Source organism: Amphimedon queenslandica, unplaced genomic scaffold (genome assembly GCF_000090795.2).
Source record: "Amphimedon queenslandica unplaced genomic scaffold, v1.1 AMPQUscaffold_13361, whole genome shotgun sequence".
NCBI lineage: Eukaryota > Metazoa > Porifera > Demospongiae > Haplosclerida > Niphatidae > Amphimedon > Amphimedon queenslandica.
Genome location: NW_003546403.1, coordinates 30,312 through 49,434, shown reverse-complemented (window position 1 = coordinate 49,434; position 19,123 = coordinate 30,312). Strand labels below are relative to the sequence as shown.

General features: G+C 37.0%; 2 protein-coding genes across 2 annotated transcripts in view; one reads left to right on the top strand and one right to left on the bottom strand.

Annotated features, from left to right (window-relative positions):
- Positions 1-1,268: 1,268 nt before the first annotated feature.
- LOC109582724 (uncharacterized) lies at positions 1,269-7,363 on the bottom strand. The gene is made up of 13 exons (XM_019997618.1): positions 7,142-7,363; positions 6,301-6,618; positions 5,954-6,134; positions 4,948-5,152; positions 4,575-4,670; positions 4,453-4,522; positions 4,322-4,410; positions 4,119-4,218; positions 3,765-3,908; positions 3,367-3,459; positions 3,045-3,275; positions 2,837-2,920; positions 1,269-2,503 (listed from the first exon to the last, which is right to left on the bottom strand). The coding sequence occupies exons 2-13, from the start codon at positions 6,602-6,604 to the stop codon at positions 1,446-1,448; spliced, it is 2,655 nt and encodes an 884-aa protein (XP_019853177.1). The 5' UTR covers positions 6,605-6,618; positions 7,142-7,363; the 3' UTR covers positions 1,269-1,445.
- Positions 7,364-7,462: 99 nt separating this feature from the next.
- LOC100632497 (nuclear pore complex protein Nup205) overlaps positions 7,463-19,123 on the top strand; it is a 28,198-nt gene continuing 16,537 nt past the window's right edge. The window contains exons 1-15 of the mRNA XM_019997612.1: positions 7,463-7,664; positions 7,881-8,388; positions 9,138-9,503; positions 9,573-9,682; positions 9,747-10,031; positions 10,498-10,629; positions 10,713-10,916; positions 11,171-11,353; positions 11,411-11,482; positions 12,764-12,973; positions 13,168-13,380; positions 13,779-14,023; positions 14,237-14,357; positions 14,747-14,987; positions 15,288-16,003. Coding sequence (XP_019853171.1) covers positions 7,518-7,664; positions 7,881-8,388; positions 9,138-9,503; positions 9,573-9,682; positions 9,747-10,031; positions 10,498-10,629; positions 10,713-10,916; positions 11,171-11,353; positions 11,411-11,482; positions 12,764-12,973; positions 13,168-13,380; positions 13,779-14,023; positions 14,237-14,357; positions 14,747-14,987; positions 15,288-16,003 — 3,753 coding nt within the window. The 5' untranslated portion in view covers positions 7,463-7,517. The remainder of the gene's footprint in view (positions 7,665-7,880; positions 8,389-9,137; positions 9,504-9,572; positions 9,683-9,746; positions 10,032-10,497; positions 10,630-10,712; positions 10,917-11,170; positions 11,354-11,410; positions 11,483-12,763; positions 12,974-13,167; positions 13,381-13,778; positions 14,024-14,236; positions 14,358-14,746; positions 14,988-15,287; positions 16,004-19,123) is intronic.

The following is a 19,123-nucleotide window of genomic DNA, read 5'->3' as shown; positions in this document are numbered from 1 at the left end:
AGTGATAAGGATATAAATTCAAATTGAAGTACAGTAACATTAATTCCATATTGACTCGTATAAACTGGTAGACCAGGAGGAATATCTTTGTCGTTAAATAGAGCATATTGTCGCTTAAAATCATCATTATTAGGCTGTGTAGTTGGTGTAATGAAATCTTTCAATGCAATCATTAGCTCACCATTAGCAGTCACAGTAACAGTTTCAGAATTGTTGGGACCAAGTTGCAATGAATACAGTGGTATGTCATAAAAATCAAAGTTCAAAGGTCGACGATATCTTTGATAGACTGCAAAGTGAGCTGAATGAGTTATGGCAGGAGGTTGCTCGGAAAACTCTTCTATATCAAGACTAACCAAGCCAACAATAATAAATATATGTGGTAAGCACTTATTTTCCAACCACTTCTGAAAAAAGAAAGCAATTCCTGAGAAAACTTCCTTAACAATGACAAATTTTTTTAAGTGGGAAAGACATGAAAACTTCATTCCAAATAGTTTAACAGAAGTTGTTTTGTATAAGGTGAGCGTCAAGTACTGCAAGTGAGGAAAATATGAAGGTGAAGAAATCTTCTCGAATGCACTGAGACTTATCTCAAACCCATATAGATTCAACGTATGAATATTTTTACAGTTGAGTATTTTTGGTTGGTAGCAACTGAACGGTAGCTGTCCCCTTAAACTAAGTGACTGTACGTGTGGTTGACATGTTTTAAAAACTGATTTAATGAATGGAGCATTTGTCTTATGGTACGCATCATCAATGAAAACATTTGTCCACAAATAAGGATCGGAACATATCGTGTAAAGCTGTCTATTGACTAATCTAAGGGACATCTTATCTCTGAGTGACAGTAACATACATATCTCTTGTATGATCTCCATTGGTAGGGAATCAAGTGATAAATGTTCTTTGTTTTCCTTCACAGAATCATCCAAAGAAGAGAGCCGATTGTGTTCTCGTTCATAACCATCCACTGCTTCCTCTGTAAGGATTTCAGGATCAAGTTTGAGTCGCTTTGCTTCAGACGCCATTTTAGGGATTTGTAAATTTTGACCACGTGCCAGCACGTGGTCTTCACTCTCAATTAATTATAGATATCAGACACACCCAGCACTCATCCAATCTCTAGTTGTACATAAATTGATAATAATAATAACAATTGATTGATGAATAATAATAATAGAGATTAAAATGTGCCATAACACAATACATGTATGCACATAGACTCTCCTTCCCTCTCTCACTCAGTCTCTCAACAATAAATGAAAAGTGTATAAATGAGCACAAATAAAAGACCTAAGAAAAGTGAATACACAATAATAATAAATAATAATAGTCATAATGTATTATTCCCAGCCGCACTAAATATTAAAATGACTCCTATAATAATAATACTAGACCTACACATGTACAAGAGGGTTGTCAAATTACTAGAATGCAAACTAATTGAGTCTCCGTTGTTTAGGACACGGCCCACCTTGAGTCTCATTGTTACTATTATTAGTAACACAAGGTAGCCTGAGGACTGCTGCTGCAGGCTGGCAGTAGACGGTACCACTAGTGGCCCCGCTGGTATTAAACTTGGGAGAGATGTAAGAGGCAGTTGCCTGTGAGTTCAATAAATGATTAGGATTGAAGGAGAGGGCTGAAGAGGCTAGCCCGTTAGTGAGAGGAGGTTCAGGCAATCGAGCCACACTTCCACTAGGAGGTTTATTAACCTGTTGAGAGAAACCCCTCAGTGTAGCTTGGAGAGGTGAGTGACCTTGTGATGACTGTGATAAAGATGCCTCCTTCACTCCCCCTCCTCCATTAGGAGCCACTGGTTTCATTAGTAACTCATCTCCAGCCAATCCCTGCTTCCCTTGAGACACTGCAGTAGCAGCAGCAGCAGCTTCCATCATGTTATTATGAAGGACATTAACAAGTATAGAGTTAGCAAGATTGGTGACAAAGGCACTCGTAGATATACTTGGAAGAGCCGGATTGCTGCTAGGCAACAATCCCTGGCTGTTACTAGGCAACGAGACCACACCCACACCTCCTGGTATGTTGGGCCTTTGCTGCGTGAGTCTCTCTAGAGTCCTTTGCTTATTAACAAGACTACCATGTGAAGAAGAAGAGGGAGGACGTGGAAACTGAGTCTGTTCCGCTCCTCCAGTCTCAAACCTGCAAGGAGGCAGTGCAATAAGAGTTTCAACAGACACTCCATCAGTGAGAGAAGTCTTAGTGGGTGTGTGGCTAGAAGTGGTCACAATAGAGGGCATGGACATGCTGTCGCTGAGTGACTGAGATGATGATAAAGACGGTTTGACATCTTGCATGGCGACAGAATCTTCCTCTTGATCAGCTACTAGTCGAGTAGGTGATAATGGAGGAGAGGATCCACTGGCCCCGCCCCCTTCGCCGGCCGATTTAGGGAGGATGAAGCGTCCGTTGATTGATGCTGTTAGCTCCAGGGTCGCTTGATACTTTTGTAGAAACTCGTGGAATATAGTGGCTAGTATAACAGAGTCAAGGAGAGTAAATTTGACACATTGGTTTAACGACTACACCAAAATTAACACAATACACATAAAAAAGAACTAAATATAGGAGGGGAAAGTTTGCTAATTTTGGTGATTAGTGTTATTTTGGCAAGCTTTTGGCCATGCAAGTGCATAAAGGTTGGGTTTTATTTCGGCAAATTTAATGGCTTTCAAAATGGGCAAAATAGCCAAAATTTTTCCCTCCAAAATGCACAGCAGCATGATGGTTTACTAAATGAGGCTACTACTACAATGATTAATGCATGGTACATGTGTAATGTACACTAATGGAGTGTAGGAATGGATATCATGAGGATAGCGATGAGAATGCTTCTGCATCTCAGTCTCAAACTCTTTCATCTCACGAAGATAATCAACCTGCTTGGGACATACTAGAGAGAGAGAGAGAGAGAGAGAGAGTTACAGCAATACAAGAAAAAAACCTAATCAATACATGTATTACGTACATGACTACATACATGTAAGTAATTAAGTAGTACTCATTATTGTACTCACAGGGTCTAGCTACTACTGTGGATTGTTGTGGTTGTTGTTTAGAGCAGGACTCACTACTAGAGGAGGTACTGGTAGCTAAAGTACTAGCAGTACTGCTATTCTCTCCTGTCTTTAGTACCCCTCCTCCTCCTCTTACTGCACCAAATGATAGGCTTCTCTTAAATTTATTACTTGCTCCTTTAGCTGGTGAGTTTGGAACCGATCCTCCACCAGTAGTTTGAGCTCCTTCTGCTACAAAATAAGAATAAATATAACTCAGCAATACAAAAGAAAGAGAAGCAAGGGAGTAAGGGAGAGAGAGGAGGAAGTCACAAATTCTTACTCTGTACTTCATACTGATGAAGATAAGGCCTTGAGTTAATGGATCTCCTCATTATTCCTTTATTAAGAATATATTCATTCTTCCTTGATACAGCTATACATAAAAAACATGTACATCATTATGCATATACACACAGACATAATATACATGTACAGTAGATGTATGGGCCAAAATTCCCCTAAATTTCTAAAATCTAACTTCCATAGGAATCACTGAACAGAACCACATTGTATTTATAATGTGTAATGCGAAAACCCCGTACTATAGTACATGTACATGTACATGGTCTGTAGCCCAATTTTAAAATCCCGAAACATATTATTAGCAGGCTACTGGTTGAAATCCTCCAACTTACATTACTATTATTACATGTACTAATAATGATTATTTTAACTTACAGATAGCTTCAATGTCAGCTAGACTAGGGCCAGACCAGGCATAGCCTGGCTTCTTTATGTGATGTGGCCCCACAAACACTTTCTTCTTAATTAGACCAATACTTGACAGAATGTTAGCAATGTCATACAGACGTCTGACTTTAGCTAAGAAGAATGAAGAAAAGAAAGATAATGTAATAATTATTATAGCATTACTATTATTTACAATTATAATTTTTATTTTTATTATTGATATGTTTATTATTGTTGTTATTTATATTATTTATGGGTATAATCATTATTATTATAAAAGCAAGAAGATAGAAATGAACAGAAACAAAGGAGGTAAATATGAAGAAAGATGATTATTATTACTTTTAGGATTGACTGGAGGGTTTAATGCCATATAAAGTGTATCATCATGATAATCTGGTACCAATATCTTACCAGCATCCTCCAATGTAATCTCAGTACACTATAGGAACAATAAAAATACCGAGTTAAAAAATAACCAAAAGATTACAATAAATTACCAAAAAATTACTGACTTATACAGGAAATTACAGAGATTCACTTACAGCTGATATGAGAAACAGCATAACAAATTTCTGACACAAAACTCCAAGTGATTTATCATATCGCACAGACCTGGCCGCAGCAGGGACATCTAAGAAAACTTGATAACTATTAATAACTAAACCACACCCACCAGAATCATCATCTTCATCCTCCTCCTCGAGGACAAGCTTCACAGAACCCTTGGCAGAGGAAGATGGATCCTGTAATTTTTAATTAAAAATTTAATAAAGGAAATAATTATAATTATTGTACTTCGTTGCCGTTCTCATTCTCTTTGTTGCTGCTCTTCACAGCATCAAAATCAACATCAAGATATGGCTGGATATCAGGATCATCAACTGCCATAGCCTTTAAGAAAAGAAGGGAGGGAAAGAAAGCTCATTAACACTATAGCTTTACTTTTGCAAAGCAACACTTTTAAAAATTTATAAAAATTAAACTTTAAGCAAATTTGTGCTACACATACATCCTTAATAATCATTAAATATTATGCAGAGCTTTAACTTTGCAGTTGCATATGCTACATGTACGCAAAATTAAAGTGCAAATATACATGTACATGTACAGCTACAGTACTATCGAATACATGTATGTAAAAGAATGAAAGATGTGCCTCCTCTCTTACTTTTAGCTTAGCTAGTGTAGCAACAAGGTTGCTCTGCCCATGCCACTGGTACCAGTTCTTGGATTGTTTTGAAATCATTTCCAGTGCTTCCATTACATTTATTATATCGTAGATGCGACGACGATTGATTCCAAGGGAATTAGCAATCATCTCAAGACTGAACTCCTTACCAGGGCCTATCTCGTCCTCGGCTACCTGAAGAAACCTAATATATATTTATAAAAAAACATATTTAAGATAAAGCTATAAGTATAATAATATACATGTAGTCATGTACATGTATACACACATAAAAATACATTTACTACAAAGTTTATGCAAGTGGATGTGAATGAATAAAGTTGCATCCTACAAGCAGCTGGCAGTGTAAGCATGCTGAAACTATATACAATCAAAACTAGTAACACGATACTGGCTGAGCTCAATATAGCATTACAGACTGTTGGGACTGAGGTAATGCTCATGAATATAGTACACATCTAGACTAAGTGGCATATTCAACTAAGTGGCATATTCATGGCTACACCAGTACATGCAAACATACAACTGGACATGAACATCCTACCTAATATAGCTAGGAGTACCTATAAACATTAAAAGTACAGTACATAAGCCAGGGACTGAAAGCAAAAAAATAATTAAGCATGCAAGCAGGTAAAATACTACACAAGTAAGTACTGTATAACCTAGCATTGTACATGTATAGCACATGTTAATTGTTAGTGCTATTGTGGTGGCTCTGTTGTTACTATAGTCAATGAAGACAGCCTTTTTACAAACTTACTACACAATGATAAGGAATGATAAAGACATCAAAAAAAGTGACATAAGGTACTGAAGAATAATTGCAAAGGGACAATTTTGGCAGTGAAACATGTGGTGGTACTCAAATTTGGCATAATGTTCAAAGCATGCACATCATATGTGAAGAATAAAAAATCACATTATTAAAGCTGCCAATAAGTGGTCATTAGTAATGTGTACATGTGCTAATTGTCTAGCTAACCTTTTACATAGTAAAGCTAGAGATTTCATTTTCCTGGATGAAGCCTCATCATCCCTATCAGAATGATTATCAATGAGACAGGAGCCACTGGTTGCTGCTGAATTTGCATTCTCCATCTCAAGAGCTGAATTAGCTGCAGCTACCAACATCTTAAGATTAGCTGTAGGAGTCAATGGGGTACCTGTAAAGTATAAGAAATAAAAATGTACATGACAGAAAAGCATAAACAACAGAAGATACAACATGGACATGTAGACAATGAATGCATTACATGTACATGTAGACAGACAATTAATGTATTATTATATAACATGTTATATTTATATGAAGCAGTTTGAAATTCAAACCTGGTTGATTCCCGGCTTTAGGTGGACTATTAAACTCTCCAGGTAGAGCACTAGTGTCTCCATTATAGCCACTATTCATGCTTGAGTCACCTCCACTGTCATAATTACCATTCTCTCCTCTCCCTCCGGTAGACATACTGCTTATGTCTCCAACTTCCTTCTCTAAAGACAGAACCCCACAACTAGTGGGTAGTGCTGATTGACGGAGTGGTGTTGATGTAATGCCCGTGTTCCTAGCTGATGTTGACTGAGCCTCTGCAATGGCTTCCACTAACATCTTGATACCAGAATCAACTCCATCCATAATTATTGATGTATCTGGATGTAAAAGATGATAGAGACAAATAGACGCATGTACATCAAGAGTACATGTATGTGTCAATTTGTGGGCCGATATACACAGTTCATGGTTGTAAATTAATATAAAAAGTAGATAATGTTGTTAATGTAAACTAATTTGCTATAAATGATGAGCAAGTGATAAATCATTGTGTTTTAACTTAACATTTTAACAACAGAGGCATTTTTCAAAATGCAGCTGATATTTTGCATTATTTGATGCTTATTGCAGCCTTTCATGGTTCAGCTAGCACACAGTGGTCATATCCACTTAACTCAAGAGGCAGTGGTATGTAGTATACATTGTCAGCTGCTAAAATATTACAAAATGGCGGCTCTTCCCGCCAAAAACCAGGAAACGGCAAATACCTCATTTACAGGGTTTTGCCACTCAAAAAAGCTAAAATAGGGTGAAATTAAACCAAAAGCTTTTGGAACATTTTTTAGACTAAAAATAGTGCTTTTAAATGTTGTAGTGGTACATGTGGTAAAAAAAACTCACCGTGTCCGGTAGGAAATTTTCAAAAATATTAGCTCAAAAGTATAATACAGCTCCTTTCTTTTAGCTCCTTGTCGGTCCCTTATCCTCCCTACTGGTAAGTATTTTAATTCTCTTCTCCTGGCAACCAATACAAAATCAAGAACGCGCGGGTAATGGTATCTCTTCTTTCCCGGTAAAGCTAAAGCGCGCGCGGTTTCTAATCAACCAATCAAATTCATTTATTTAGCACGTGACATTTCGCCCACTTTAGACGATTAATCACGTGATTAGAAGCTACTATCACGTGATCCAAAATCTTTGGTTTAGCCCCTCCCATTCCACGTGTAATACTTGCCCCCATTTCTCTTTTCCTTTTTCCTTTTTCCCTTTATAAAGGATGTCTGGAGGTGTGTGGGCTCCTTTTAAAGAGTTATCAACTGTAGTTCATTCTGCGATTGCACTGAAGCAGCCTCAATCATACTACCAGTTGGAAGGAATCCTCAAAAAGCACAAACCAGATTTTATATCTTTACTCAGGAACCCTGTAGGTTTTACAGTACTCAATACTCAATTTATGATTAGATTATTAGTTATGAGACTAGATGTGTACTTGTTTATAGTATTGACAGCCGTGTGCATAATTTACATGTAATTTAAGTACCATATTTAGGATTAAATTTTATCTATTAGTTACATGTACAACTCATTGTACTCTTAGTTAATTTTAAAGATGTGACAAAGACTCACTATTCTATTATAGGCACAGAATCCTAGTCATCGCTCTCAAGTTAAGAATGCCAATAAAGTCGGGTTGGCCCTACCAAACATTCCAAAGCCACTGGTTCTTCCTGAGGACTTTATAGACGAGGCTCTCATCCTCAGTGATATCCTAGACCTCAATGAGATAGCTTCAGTTGAGCTCCTACTAGCAGGAGAGCATCATCAGCCTGACTTCCCTTCTCTCTCTCGTGGTCTAGTCTCGGTTTTACTGTACTATGATGGACGTCGTAATGTTGTCATTTCTTTGCGTACTCTTATCCAAGGCTGTGAAGGGATATCATGGACGCTTGGATTAGAACAAAATGTTGTTTCTCTTGTGACTGGTTTTGTCCAAGAATTGTTTCAGAATGATCTGAGTGGTAAGATCACAAGGTTGCTCTTAGACATGAACATTGAGAAAGAGCTGGAGAAACTCAATACTGGTAGAGCTATTAAAGACTCGCACCACAAGCAGCAAATCATTGATCTCATTAAGGAAACACAACAAGGTATGATGCATGTTTAGTACATGTACAAGTATCTGTTAGCTGTGTATATCATGTGCTATGCAATTGTAAGAACTAAAAATATAGATGTATAGGTTTTTTTATATGTTTTTGTTCAGTGCATTATTTGGTTTGTATGAACAACATTTTTGTGGGCAGGCACAGGAAGTACTGACTATAATTGGGCAACCCACGATGATATGACAAAGATTTGATCATATTTAACAGCAATGTTGAGTGTGTGGTGATATGAAAAGTTGTTTTGTATTTTAAAATTTTTGGAGGGGCATAGGCCTCTTTATTTAATTCATTGACATGTTCATGTATCATGTATGTATTGTAGACTTTGTAGTGATAAGCAATATGGCCAATTTTCTTGATTTAATTTTGATTACAATCAATAATGGCCTTTGTACCAAATCATGCATGCATATAGATATAGTTCATAGAGAGGGGCAATACCTGAAATTTTGAAGTATCAGTATCGATGGTATTGAGTACTGAATGAGTAGCCAGCTACTGTGCATGCACAAATAAGTTATAATTAGCTATTAATAAAAATTAAGGGAAATGAGCGGGCTTTTTTGTAATTACTAAAGGAAGTGACCATTGTTATGACATCAAAGTAGGTGTGGTGGGGTGTGGTCACTACACTACTCGATACCAGGATTTGGTATCAGAGGCCTGGTATCAGATATATGAGTACTTTGGTATCGTATCGCCCACCTCTAATAGTTCATGTAATCTATTAGGACTCTGTGACTGTCTGCTGTACTGGGGCTGTCAGAATCCATTACCAAAAGACTCTCTTTTAAAAATACTCCTCGAACTCAAGAAAGTCCAGTCCGTTGGTGAATCCCATAGTCCACTGGATCCGCCCTACCTCTGCTTATTCCTCACTTTCCTGGTATCCTTGAGGGTTGGGGAGTCAGACTGCAATCTTGACAGCTCACTGGTTGATGAGCATTATCCATTTCTTGCTGATATGAACAGCATCTCATTGATACATCAAGAGGTGACTGCTAAGACTCCCTGGGCTAATGGAGGGCTGGCAGCAGCTGTCAAGTTTGCTTGGGCTGTCTTCCTCAGAGAATGTTCATCACTGGATGCTTTTAAAGGTGAGAGAGAGGGGGAGGGAGGGAGAGAGAGAAAGGAGGGAAGTGAGATTTATATCTTTATTTTTTCAGATTGTACTGAGTTGGATCATGACGAGGAACTCATTGATGAAGCTATAGATTCTGAAGCTTTTCAGTTCCTAAGACACTCAGTGTTAGCTGCAACTAATTTCTTTCAAGAGGTACTTAAATTATAATAATAGTCATTATAAGAATAATATTATTGTAAATTGAATACTTTTGCAGGAGTATCACATAAAGGCCATTCATCATGTACTAACATCTTACATATACCTGATGCCTGTTAAGATTACTGAGCTACGTAATCTTGGAGATGAAGTGGCCAGGGAGGAGACCCTCCGTATGCTGCGAGGTGGTACAGCTCAGGCACTCCCTAAACTCAATCAGAGTTTTGGTGAATTCATGTTGTTGATTGGAGAGCTTTATGCTAACGATCCTCTTGAGCTTAATCTCTCACTTGAGTTCTGGCCTAGCAGTGACCCTGTTACTCAGTCACAGCATCATAGAACTGTAAGAAACATGTACATGTACATGTATATTATCAAATAAAAGCTGCAAGCGAATAAATGCCAGGGTAGCAATAAAATTGAACTGTAAATACCAAATGTAGCCTTAATATAACATAGATACATTGTAGATAGTCCTAAAGTCATATGCTTGAGGTCACTTTTTCGAATCCTGATGTTGGCCTAAGTTTTATTTCATTTTTAATTTCATTTTAATTTTTTTTGAGGTCCAAATACCATTTTAAGAAATAGATGCCCGGGCTTTTATTTAAAGTAATACGGTGTATGCATATTAGCAGAAATACATGTACATGTACAATTGATAGTCAAGTTTTAAAACTAAGCTTTAATGAAATTTTTTATAGTTTATATTTATAGTTGCTAAAAGTATGTGTATCTTGTATCTGCTTACATGTACATGTATATTTATTTAAAATATAATATTTAATAGTTTGTATGTTTTTCTGTAGTTGAGTTTGTACAAGTTTATTCATCAGTGTTCTGACCTCCTTCCTCCCTCTCTCTTTCACTCGTTCATGACAATGCTCTGTGGACTCTCTTCTTCACCTCTCACTGCCTGTCACTGCTTTGAATTTTTAAAAGTACAAAATATTCTACAATTCAAATGATTCCACCATCTTCAATTTGCTTCATCTCTCTCTCTCTCTCTCTCTCTCTCTCTCAGTCTAATAGTCCTAGTCAAGGTGGTGGGGGTCCATCAGCTGTGATTTCTTTTGATCATTTCTTTCAGTCATTAAAACAGTATTTCCTTGGTCTTCAGCAAGCAGCTGAACCATCATCCCGAACATCAACTGGATGTGCCATATCTCCACAGGAACTCGACGGTCTCATCATAGTCCTTAAACTTGTGGCACTAATAGTGGACCTGGTGAGCATGTGACTGTCATGTGATTGTATTACTGTATAGCAGGAAATTTTCTTTGCTTAAAATATTTTTATTGATTTTATTTTTATTAATTAACAGTAATTATTAATCATTAACCCAGTCACGCCCACTTTATTTTAAATTTTGATTGTGTAAAATTTTTATTGAAACTTTTGGCCAACAAAACAAACGAAAATTAGCACTCAATGAAAAAATTTCCTGCTATATGGTACGTAACATGATTCTATACATTGTAGGATGAGAATGCTCGTATACTGATTTATGATAGTCAGACCTGGCTACCTGTTGCCACACTCTTTGGTCTGTTAAGTTGTCCTGTGTCAAGGCAACTGAAGGCACAGATATTCCTCACTCTGAGTTGCTTTGCAAAGACGCCGGACATTGCAGCAAGTATGTGGAATACTGTTGAGATTACTCAAGTTAGTTAGTATTGTATTACTGATGAATGACTATAGCCTTGTTGTTACTATTACTAGATACTGAATACAACTGCAGGCACTGCTGGTAGGTATGGTATAGGACCAGCCCAACAGGAGGGAAGCATACAGGTAATGTCCTGCTCCTTGATTAGCATTAGTCAAAGACAGGCAGGTTTTTGTACATTCTAAAATTGATCAAAATTGGGCCAAGATGCTGTACTATAGTACAGGGCCACTGGCCAAATTTTGACAAAAATGACTAGGAGAGAATTCTCCATTTTTATTACGTTTTCTGATGCATATACATGTACTTATGTTGTGTATCAAGTTTAAGCTGAATCCGATCAAAATTAGATTTTTTATGAATTTTTAAAGTTGTTCAAAAATCGAACCAAAGACCCTGTACTATAGTACAGGGTAACTGGTCAAATTTTGACAAAAATGACTGGGAGAGAATTCTCCATTTTTATTACATTTTCTGATGCATGTACATGTACTTATGCTGTGTATCAAGTTTGAGCTCATTCCGATCAAAATTAGATTTTTTATGAATTTTTAAAAGTTGTTCAAAAATCGGACCAAAGACCCTGTACTATAGTACAGGGTAACTGGTCAAATTTTGACAAAAATGACTGGGAGAGAATTCTCCATTTTTATTATATTTTCTGATGCATGTACATGTACTTATGTTGTGTATCAAGTTTGAGCTCATTCCGATCAAAATTAGATTTTTTATGAATTTTTAAAGTTGCTTAAAAATCGGACCAAAGACCCTGTACTATAGTACAGAGTCACTGGTCAAATTTTGACAAAAATGGCTAGGAGAGAATTCTCCATTTTTATTACATTTTCTGATGCATATACATGTACTTATGTTGTGTATCAAGTTTAAGCTGAATCTGATCAAAATTAGATTTTTTATGAATTTTTAAAGTTGCTCAAAAATCAGACCAAAGACCCTGTACTATAGTACAGGGTAACTGGTCAAAATTAATTTTGACAAAAATGACTAGGAGAGAATTCTCCATTTTTATTACATTTTCTGATGCATATACATGTACTTATGTTGTGTATCAAGTTTGAGCTCATTCCGATCAAAATTGATTTTTTTACAAATTTTTGAAGTTACTGGACTTTGGTCAAATTTTGCCGAAAATAACTAGGAGAGAATTCTCTATTTTTATAATTTATTTTGATGCATTCTGATATTACATAGAAATTTCCAATAAAATTTTTTAAGTTGGCACTAAAGACCGCATGTTTTTTACCTCACTTACATGTAACATTTCTTTGTGGGAAACCCTGTAAAAAGGTCACTGTAGAAAGGTTACAATTATTATTTAAAATTGTATACTCTTTTACAAATGTATATTGCTCCTACTTTCTGTCTTCTCTTTCATTCATCAATAGATCGAATTAGAAGAGATAGAGTCAGCAGCTGAAGAGTATTATGAAACCCGTTCATTCCTGAGTCTCCTGGACAGACTGACCGATATCCCCCTACCACCCTACCTGGGCTCTGATCATAGAGTCCCAGGGTTCCAACCTTACCTTCAGTTTGTACAGGACTCTGTCTTCCTTAAGTTTGACAGTAGAGGATATAAGGACCCCCAGGAAAAGGTAAATATAATATTGTCTTATGGCATATTTTAAAGTGGATTTTTACTTTCACAAAAATCCCTGATTTTTCTTGCATGAGTATGATGTCCTCATTTCATTATTACCATTATAATTTGAGTAATTTCTGATAAGAAACTTTATGAAGGCACCCATTTCCATAATCTATATTTTAATGATGTTGTTTCTTTTTACAGTGGACAGTAGCTAGTTCTGCTCTCAAGATATTACTCAAGCTAGTTGATCAGCACGAACTCTCTCATGAAGATTTGATAGAGCAGCATTACGAGATCCCAGGACCAGCTCCTGTAATGGGAGGAGTGGGAAGGAGTCAGTTTGTTACTCTACCTAAGCTGCCAGGTTTTAATATACTACTCCATTTACTGAATGACACTCCTTTACTGAGGAAAGTGAGTGGGAATTACATGCACATGTACATGTACATCATGTACATGCATTACTATTGGCAAGGTTTTATTTACATGTACATGCATGTACAGTAGTACATACATATCATGTATATTTTTTAATGGAATTTTGATAAACTAATACATGTTACATTTCATACTTAAGTTTTTTTCATAATTAAACAGAATACCCAATGTGCCGTGTAGCATTTATATTTCGTGGATATAAAACTTAGCGAATTTTTTTCCTGCTAAGCATTTGTGGATGAAAAAATATTGTGAAATGACCTATTTATTCATTGAATAAGTGGTGGCAAAGAAATTTTTCAATGGAATATCCACAAAGTGCATGTGTATAAGTGCTATATGGTATTGTATTAATTATCATATTTACATTGCAGTTGTTGTATATAATATCTGAGTCCTATCACTTACTGTCTGATGTGGATAGCTGCACTAAAGAGGTTGAAGAGGCCTCCCTCTTGTCCCTCAAGATGATTGAGGTTGCTCTCAATAAACAGAACAACTTCCTGGCCCTACTGAGGAGCAGCACTGATCACTCTATGATGGCCACACCTCTTGATAGTCTACTGTTTGGGATTAACCCTCGGAGCGGTCAGGCTGATCATTATCTCAATATAACTAGGTACAGTGTACAACACATGTACATGTATACTGTATAGTTAAAATTATAAATTTTCTGCATATTTTGCTTAAAATTGTACTCTTTCATAAGCTTGTAGTGTACATAAATCCACAAAAGGCTGGCTTTTTCGAAGATTTTTGGTATACATGTACATACATGTGTGTTTATGTCGTCTTTATTCTTTCTCTTTCCTATCCCCTACTCTTCCTTTAGATACATTACATTAAGTAAAGTTAGTCCAGAGTTGTCTCTAGTATCTGTTAGGATCATTGGATTAGCTTCAAGATCATCAGTTGTGGGACGTGATGTCTTGAACTCATTACTTAATGACAATGTTAGTCAACTCCATGCACTGTACATGTATACTAATACTAATAGAGTGGTGTTGTACATGTACATGTATTTGTCAATAAAATAATCGACTGATAGTCTACATGTACATCAATAGAGAAAAAGAGAGAGGGTTAGGGCATTACTGTAAAATGGCCAAATTTAGTCAAAATACAGTCAATAATGACAATACTAACTGTAGCAGAGGAGTGGTACCAATCACTATGTGCTGATACTACAGACACTTCTCATAGCATATAGTGTTAATGATTCATGAATATAATTCAATGAAATGTATACATACTTCTTTCTACCATTACATGTGCATCTCTTCCATTCCTTCATTCATTATAATTAATCTTTGATTATAATTATTTCTCCTTCTCTCCACAGGAAGCTTGTGTTGATATAGTTCATGGTTTTGTTGAGCACTTGGAGGTTGATGAAGACTCTCTGACTAGGACTGAGGCTGAAACTCAAAGACAGCTAAAAGAGGACATCATTAGACTATTAATATCCTGTGTGCTGAAGAGATCTAGAAACATTGCTCACCTCCTTCTCGGGTTTGAACAAGCTAAGGAAAACCTTGGGGGACACTCTAAGAAACTATCGGACGTTATTCTTCAGGACCCAGGTACATGTAATACCATGGGATTGAGAATTACATGTACATGTACCTTAAAAGATGATTTATTGGTCAGGAATAAATATTGGCAATTGGCGGTTCAGTGAAGAAATTGCCAATATGAAGTCAACCATTTTGCTTTAATCACATGTTCAATGACACTTGGCACAACATTTCGATATAAAATTTGTCATGAATATTAAACCTCTGATTTATATTTATTATGCTCATTACATTCCCATGTACATGTACATGCAGTTTAGTACTATTCCAATTACATGTATCTCTTCTCTCTTTCCTTCTCTCAAGGTGTGTTGGGTTCTGCTAGAACCTGTCTCCATTCAGTCCTCAGTTTAGTTAAAGTTGGTTCCAGTGGTTCCTCCTCCTTCCCCTCTCCTCTCGGCTGTCACTTGACCCATCCTAAACTAGCCGAGCTCTCCTATCAGTTGCTCTATTGTCTTTCAGCTAGTAAAGAGTTCGGTACGCCCACGCTTCGTTATTTACGTAATAACCACGACTACTTCTACACTCAACTCTCTGCCGTCCCGTTTCCATGGTTACCGGATGACAGTGAAGAGAGCGCAATGTCATGTTATAATCAGTTGTCATGGATACTCCGATCTGTTGCCATAGAGCTTAAAGTGACAGTAAGTATTAATCAAAGATCACATGCCCAGCGATTAGCGAGTCTTTTGATGAAAAGCAACACTACTGGTCTAACTCAAGAAGAACTCCTCATGTCATGGGGGGAGGGGCAGGGGGAAGTACCTAATGAATATTCTAATAACGGTCGTCGAAAGATACTCTCTCTTCTTGATCTCATGGATGTGTCGTTGTTGGCCACGCCCACTTTAAAGTTGCAGTATTTTGACGAGGGACGTACTGAGGAGGTGGTGAGATATTGTGAGAGGGAGGAAGGGGGCGTGGCTTATATTGATGTGAAGACTCTTCATAACTCGTTGATTAATGAGTTGAGTGGATTACAAGGAGCAGCTGCTCTCTCACAGAAACCATACATACTAAAGGTAAGGGGATCAGTGCATGTATATATAGACTGTATACAACTTTATGTGCATGTACATGTGTTGTATTAAGTTTGTATGTATCTGTTCAACTTATATACAAGATGATCCAAGCAGTTAAACTGCAGTACTGGTAGACTAAAGTCTGAAATGTGACTTGAGAATTAAGATAATAATTTATTATTCGATATTAATGAGTTGTTCTACCAAATATAACCTAATTATCAGTTATTGACCTTTTGAAAGATTAATTTAGCTACAGCCTACAAAGTCAATAGTATACTGCCGAAAAAATCCCTTGCCACAGATCATTATAGTGTAGACTGTATCTCAAGACAAGCAGAAGTATTGCAATGGCTGGAAGCAGCTCTTTTGTAGTATCATGGCCCAAGAATATGAACTTATCTTTTGTTGAGCCACTGCCTAAGGATTTGGATATTTATTGTAACAAATGTCGACTTTTTATGCAAAATCCTCACCAAACCTCCTGTTGTGGTGTGCACTTCTGTGAAGACTGTCATAAAAAGGCAAATGCTACATACATTTATAATTGTAATTGTCCTTCTTGTTCCTCCAATGAGTATAATGCTTTCCCTGACCGTGCTTATCAAAGAAGAATAAAAGCATTAGAAGTTCACTGCATACACTGTGTGAAGCAGTGTGAGTGGACTGGCAAACTGGAAGATTTATCTGCTCACCTTAATCACCGTGAGAAGAAGGAGCTATATAGACGATATGAAGGATGTAGCTACACTGAAATTAGATGCAAGCATGATTCTTGCTTCTCGTGTTATGTGGAGCGGAGGTTGCTAAAAGATCATGAAGAAAACTGCAAACACCGACCAGCGATATGTACTTATTGTAGCATTTTTAAAGGCACTTTTGAGCAAGTAGAATCCCATCATAAAACTTGTGGTATGTTTCCTGTGCCTTGTACAAATAAAGATCACAAGGACTTCATTATTCAGCGAGAGAATCTTCAGCATCATCTTGGCACTGTTTGCCCATTCCAACCAATAGATTGCCAGTTTAAGTGGGCTGGGTGCAATGATAGGCCAAAGCGTAAAGATGAGCGCCAGCACAATGCTACTAGCCAACAGGACCACTTACTACTGCTAGCTGGGGCTTGCTCACAATTGAAAAAAGAAAACAAAGAATTAAGGGAACAATTGGAAAAGGATAAAGAAGATTTGAGGAAGGAACTGAAAGAGGCCAATCAAAAGCTGGATCATCTTACTCAAACTAGTGTGAAAGAGACTCGATCATACTGTACACGGTGATCTTCCAGTTACTGGTGATGAAAGCAATCCAGTTTGTGTAAAAGCAGATGGTCAGCCAGTCTTTTTCTTCTCTGATGATCTAAAGTGCAAAATGTCAGTGAAGATTATAAAGTCCAGAACTTTGATGAGCCATTATATTGAGCTCAAAGTGTATCGGGGTGGTCATAGAGTAATACCTCAAGCTAAGAAAATGATAATAAAGAGTGATAAATGTGATCCACAAATATTTGAACTTAATGAAGCTGATCTTGCAAGGCGTTTTAGGTCTGAGGAGTATCAAAATGTATATGACCCTCATATTCCTGGGAGATATAGAGCAGAGGATAGTATATCTATCATTAAAGTTTCTTTAGTATATAACTTTTAGTAGTTAACTGTGCATATTGTTGTTTTATTTGCTGGTCATCGCTTTATACTGACACTTGTGTATTTTTTAAGATAACAGTTGCTGCTTTAATATTTTTTTGTTGTGTAATGATTTTATAGCAAATTGTCAGAAGGAATAATATCGTAGGTCGGGATATATTCGCGGCTGCAATTATTCGTGGTCATAAAAATTCAATTAAAAACCATCGAAACTGTTAGAGCGTTGCTATGACAATTAAGACCATGTGTTTAGTGTTCAGCTATTCATCTGTTCTTTAGCAGCTTTACTGGAGCCATTCACCAATAGCGAGTCCTTCTCTATCTGTTAACTTCTTGTATGGACAGCTACCTCAGAGCTCTTTCAGCCTCTTTGCTGCAAATTGTTGCTGGTCCGTGTGCTGGTGATAATAAACCACACCCAAGTCAATAAACACTAACTAGAATGGGTGGAGAGTCCCAAAATATGGCGAGGCACTAGTTCTGAAAAGAACCGGTAAAGCAGCTCCAAAGAGCCCAAGGCTTAGTGACACAAGAAGAACAACAGCTCGAGCACTGCAGCAAGGTGCTTTTCTTCACTATCGCACCGTTTTCAATTAAAATAACACCTCGGTTTCCATGGTTTTTAATTGAAATTTTTTATGACCGCGAATAATTGCAGCCACAAATATATCCCAACCTACGGTATTAATGAGATATGTCATTCACGTCAGCTCTATATTAAGTCACGGCAGTATGAATCATTTTTATGATTATATAAGGCCAATAAAAATACCCTAGAAAATCATGTCAGTTACCCTTTAAGTAGTATGTACTAATGTACTTATGCTTTTGTATGTATTTGTGCATTAACTTACAATAAACAAAGAAATCCTAGCAGTTATGCTACAGTACTGGACTAACTGTGATGTGGGATTCATGTTGTTGTACCAAATATACCCTAATTATTAGTTTTTGAGCTTTTGAAAGATTATATAAATTCATAAGTTGCAGCCTACAAAGTTATATAAACTGACAGAATCATACTAGTGTAGGCTGTATCTAAAGGGAAGGAAAATTTGCTGAAACTATTTGCGATGGCTGAATTTGTAGTATCATGGCGAAAGGATATTAAGTTATCTTTTGTGAAGCCATTACCTGAGGATTTGGGTATTGGTATCTATTGTATGAAATGTCGACTCTTTATGCAAAATCCTTACCAAACCTCTTGCTGTGGAGTGCATGTGTGTGGAGATTGTCATAAAAAGGCATGTGTTCCATGCCCTTCGTGTTACTCCAAGCAATGTTTTACTTTCTCTGATCGTGCTCATCAAAGAAGAGTGAAGGTCTTAGAAGTTTACTGCATATACCATGCGAAACAGTGTGAGTGGTCTGGCAGACTGGAAGATTTATCTGCTCATCTTAACTACCCTGAGAAGAAGGAGCTATATAGACGGTATGAAGGATGCAGCTACACTGACATTAGATGCAAGCATGATTC

Excerpts from the sequence above, each read along its gene's own strand:
- LOC109582724 (XM_019997618.1), bottom strand. The coding sequence starts at position 6,604 with ATGGATGGAGTTGATTCTGGTATCAAGATGTTAGTGGAAGCCATTGCA. Across the intron at positions 3,460-3,764 it reads AGCTGACATTGAAGCTATCT|CTGTATCAAGGAAGAATGAA; the intron begins GTAAGTTAAAAT and ends TTTTATGTATAG. Across the intron at positions 2,504-2,836 it reads TTCTCATCGCTATCCTCATG|TAGCCACTATATTCCACGAG; the intron begins ATATCCATTCCT and ends ACTCTGTTATAC.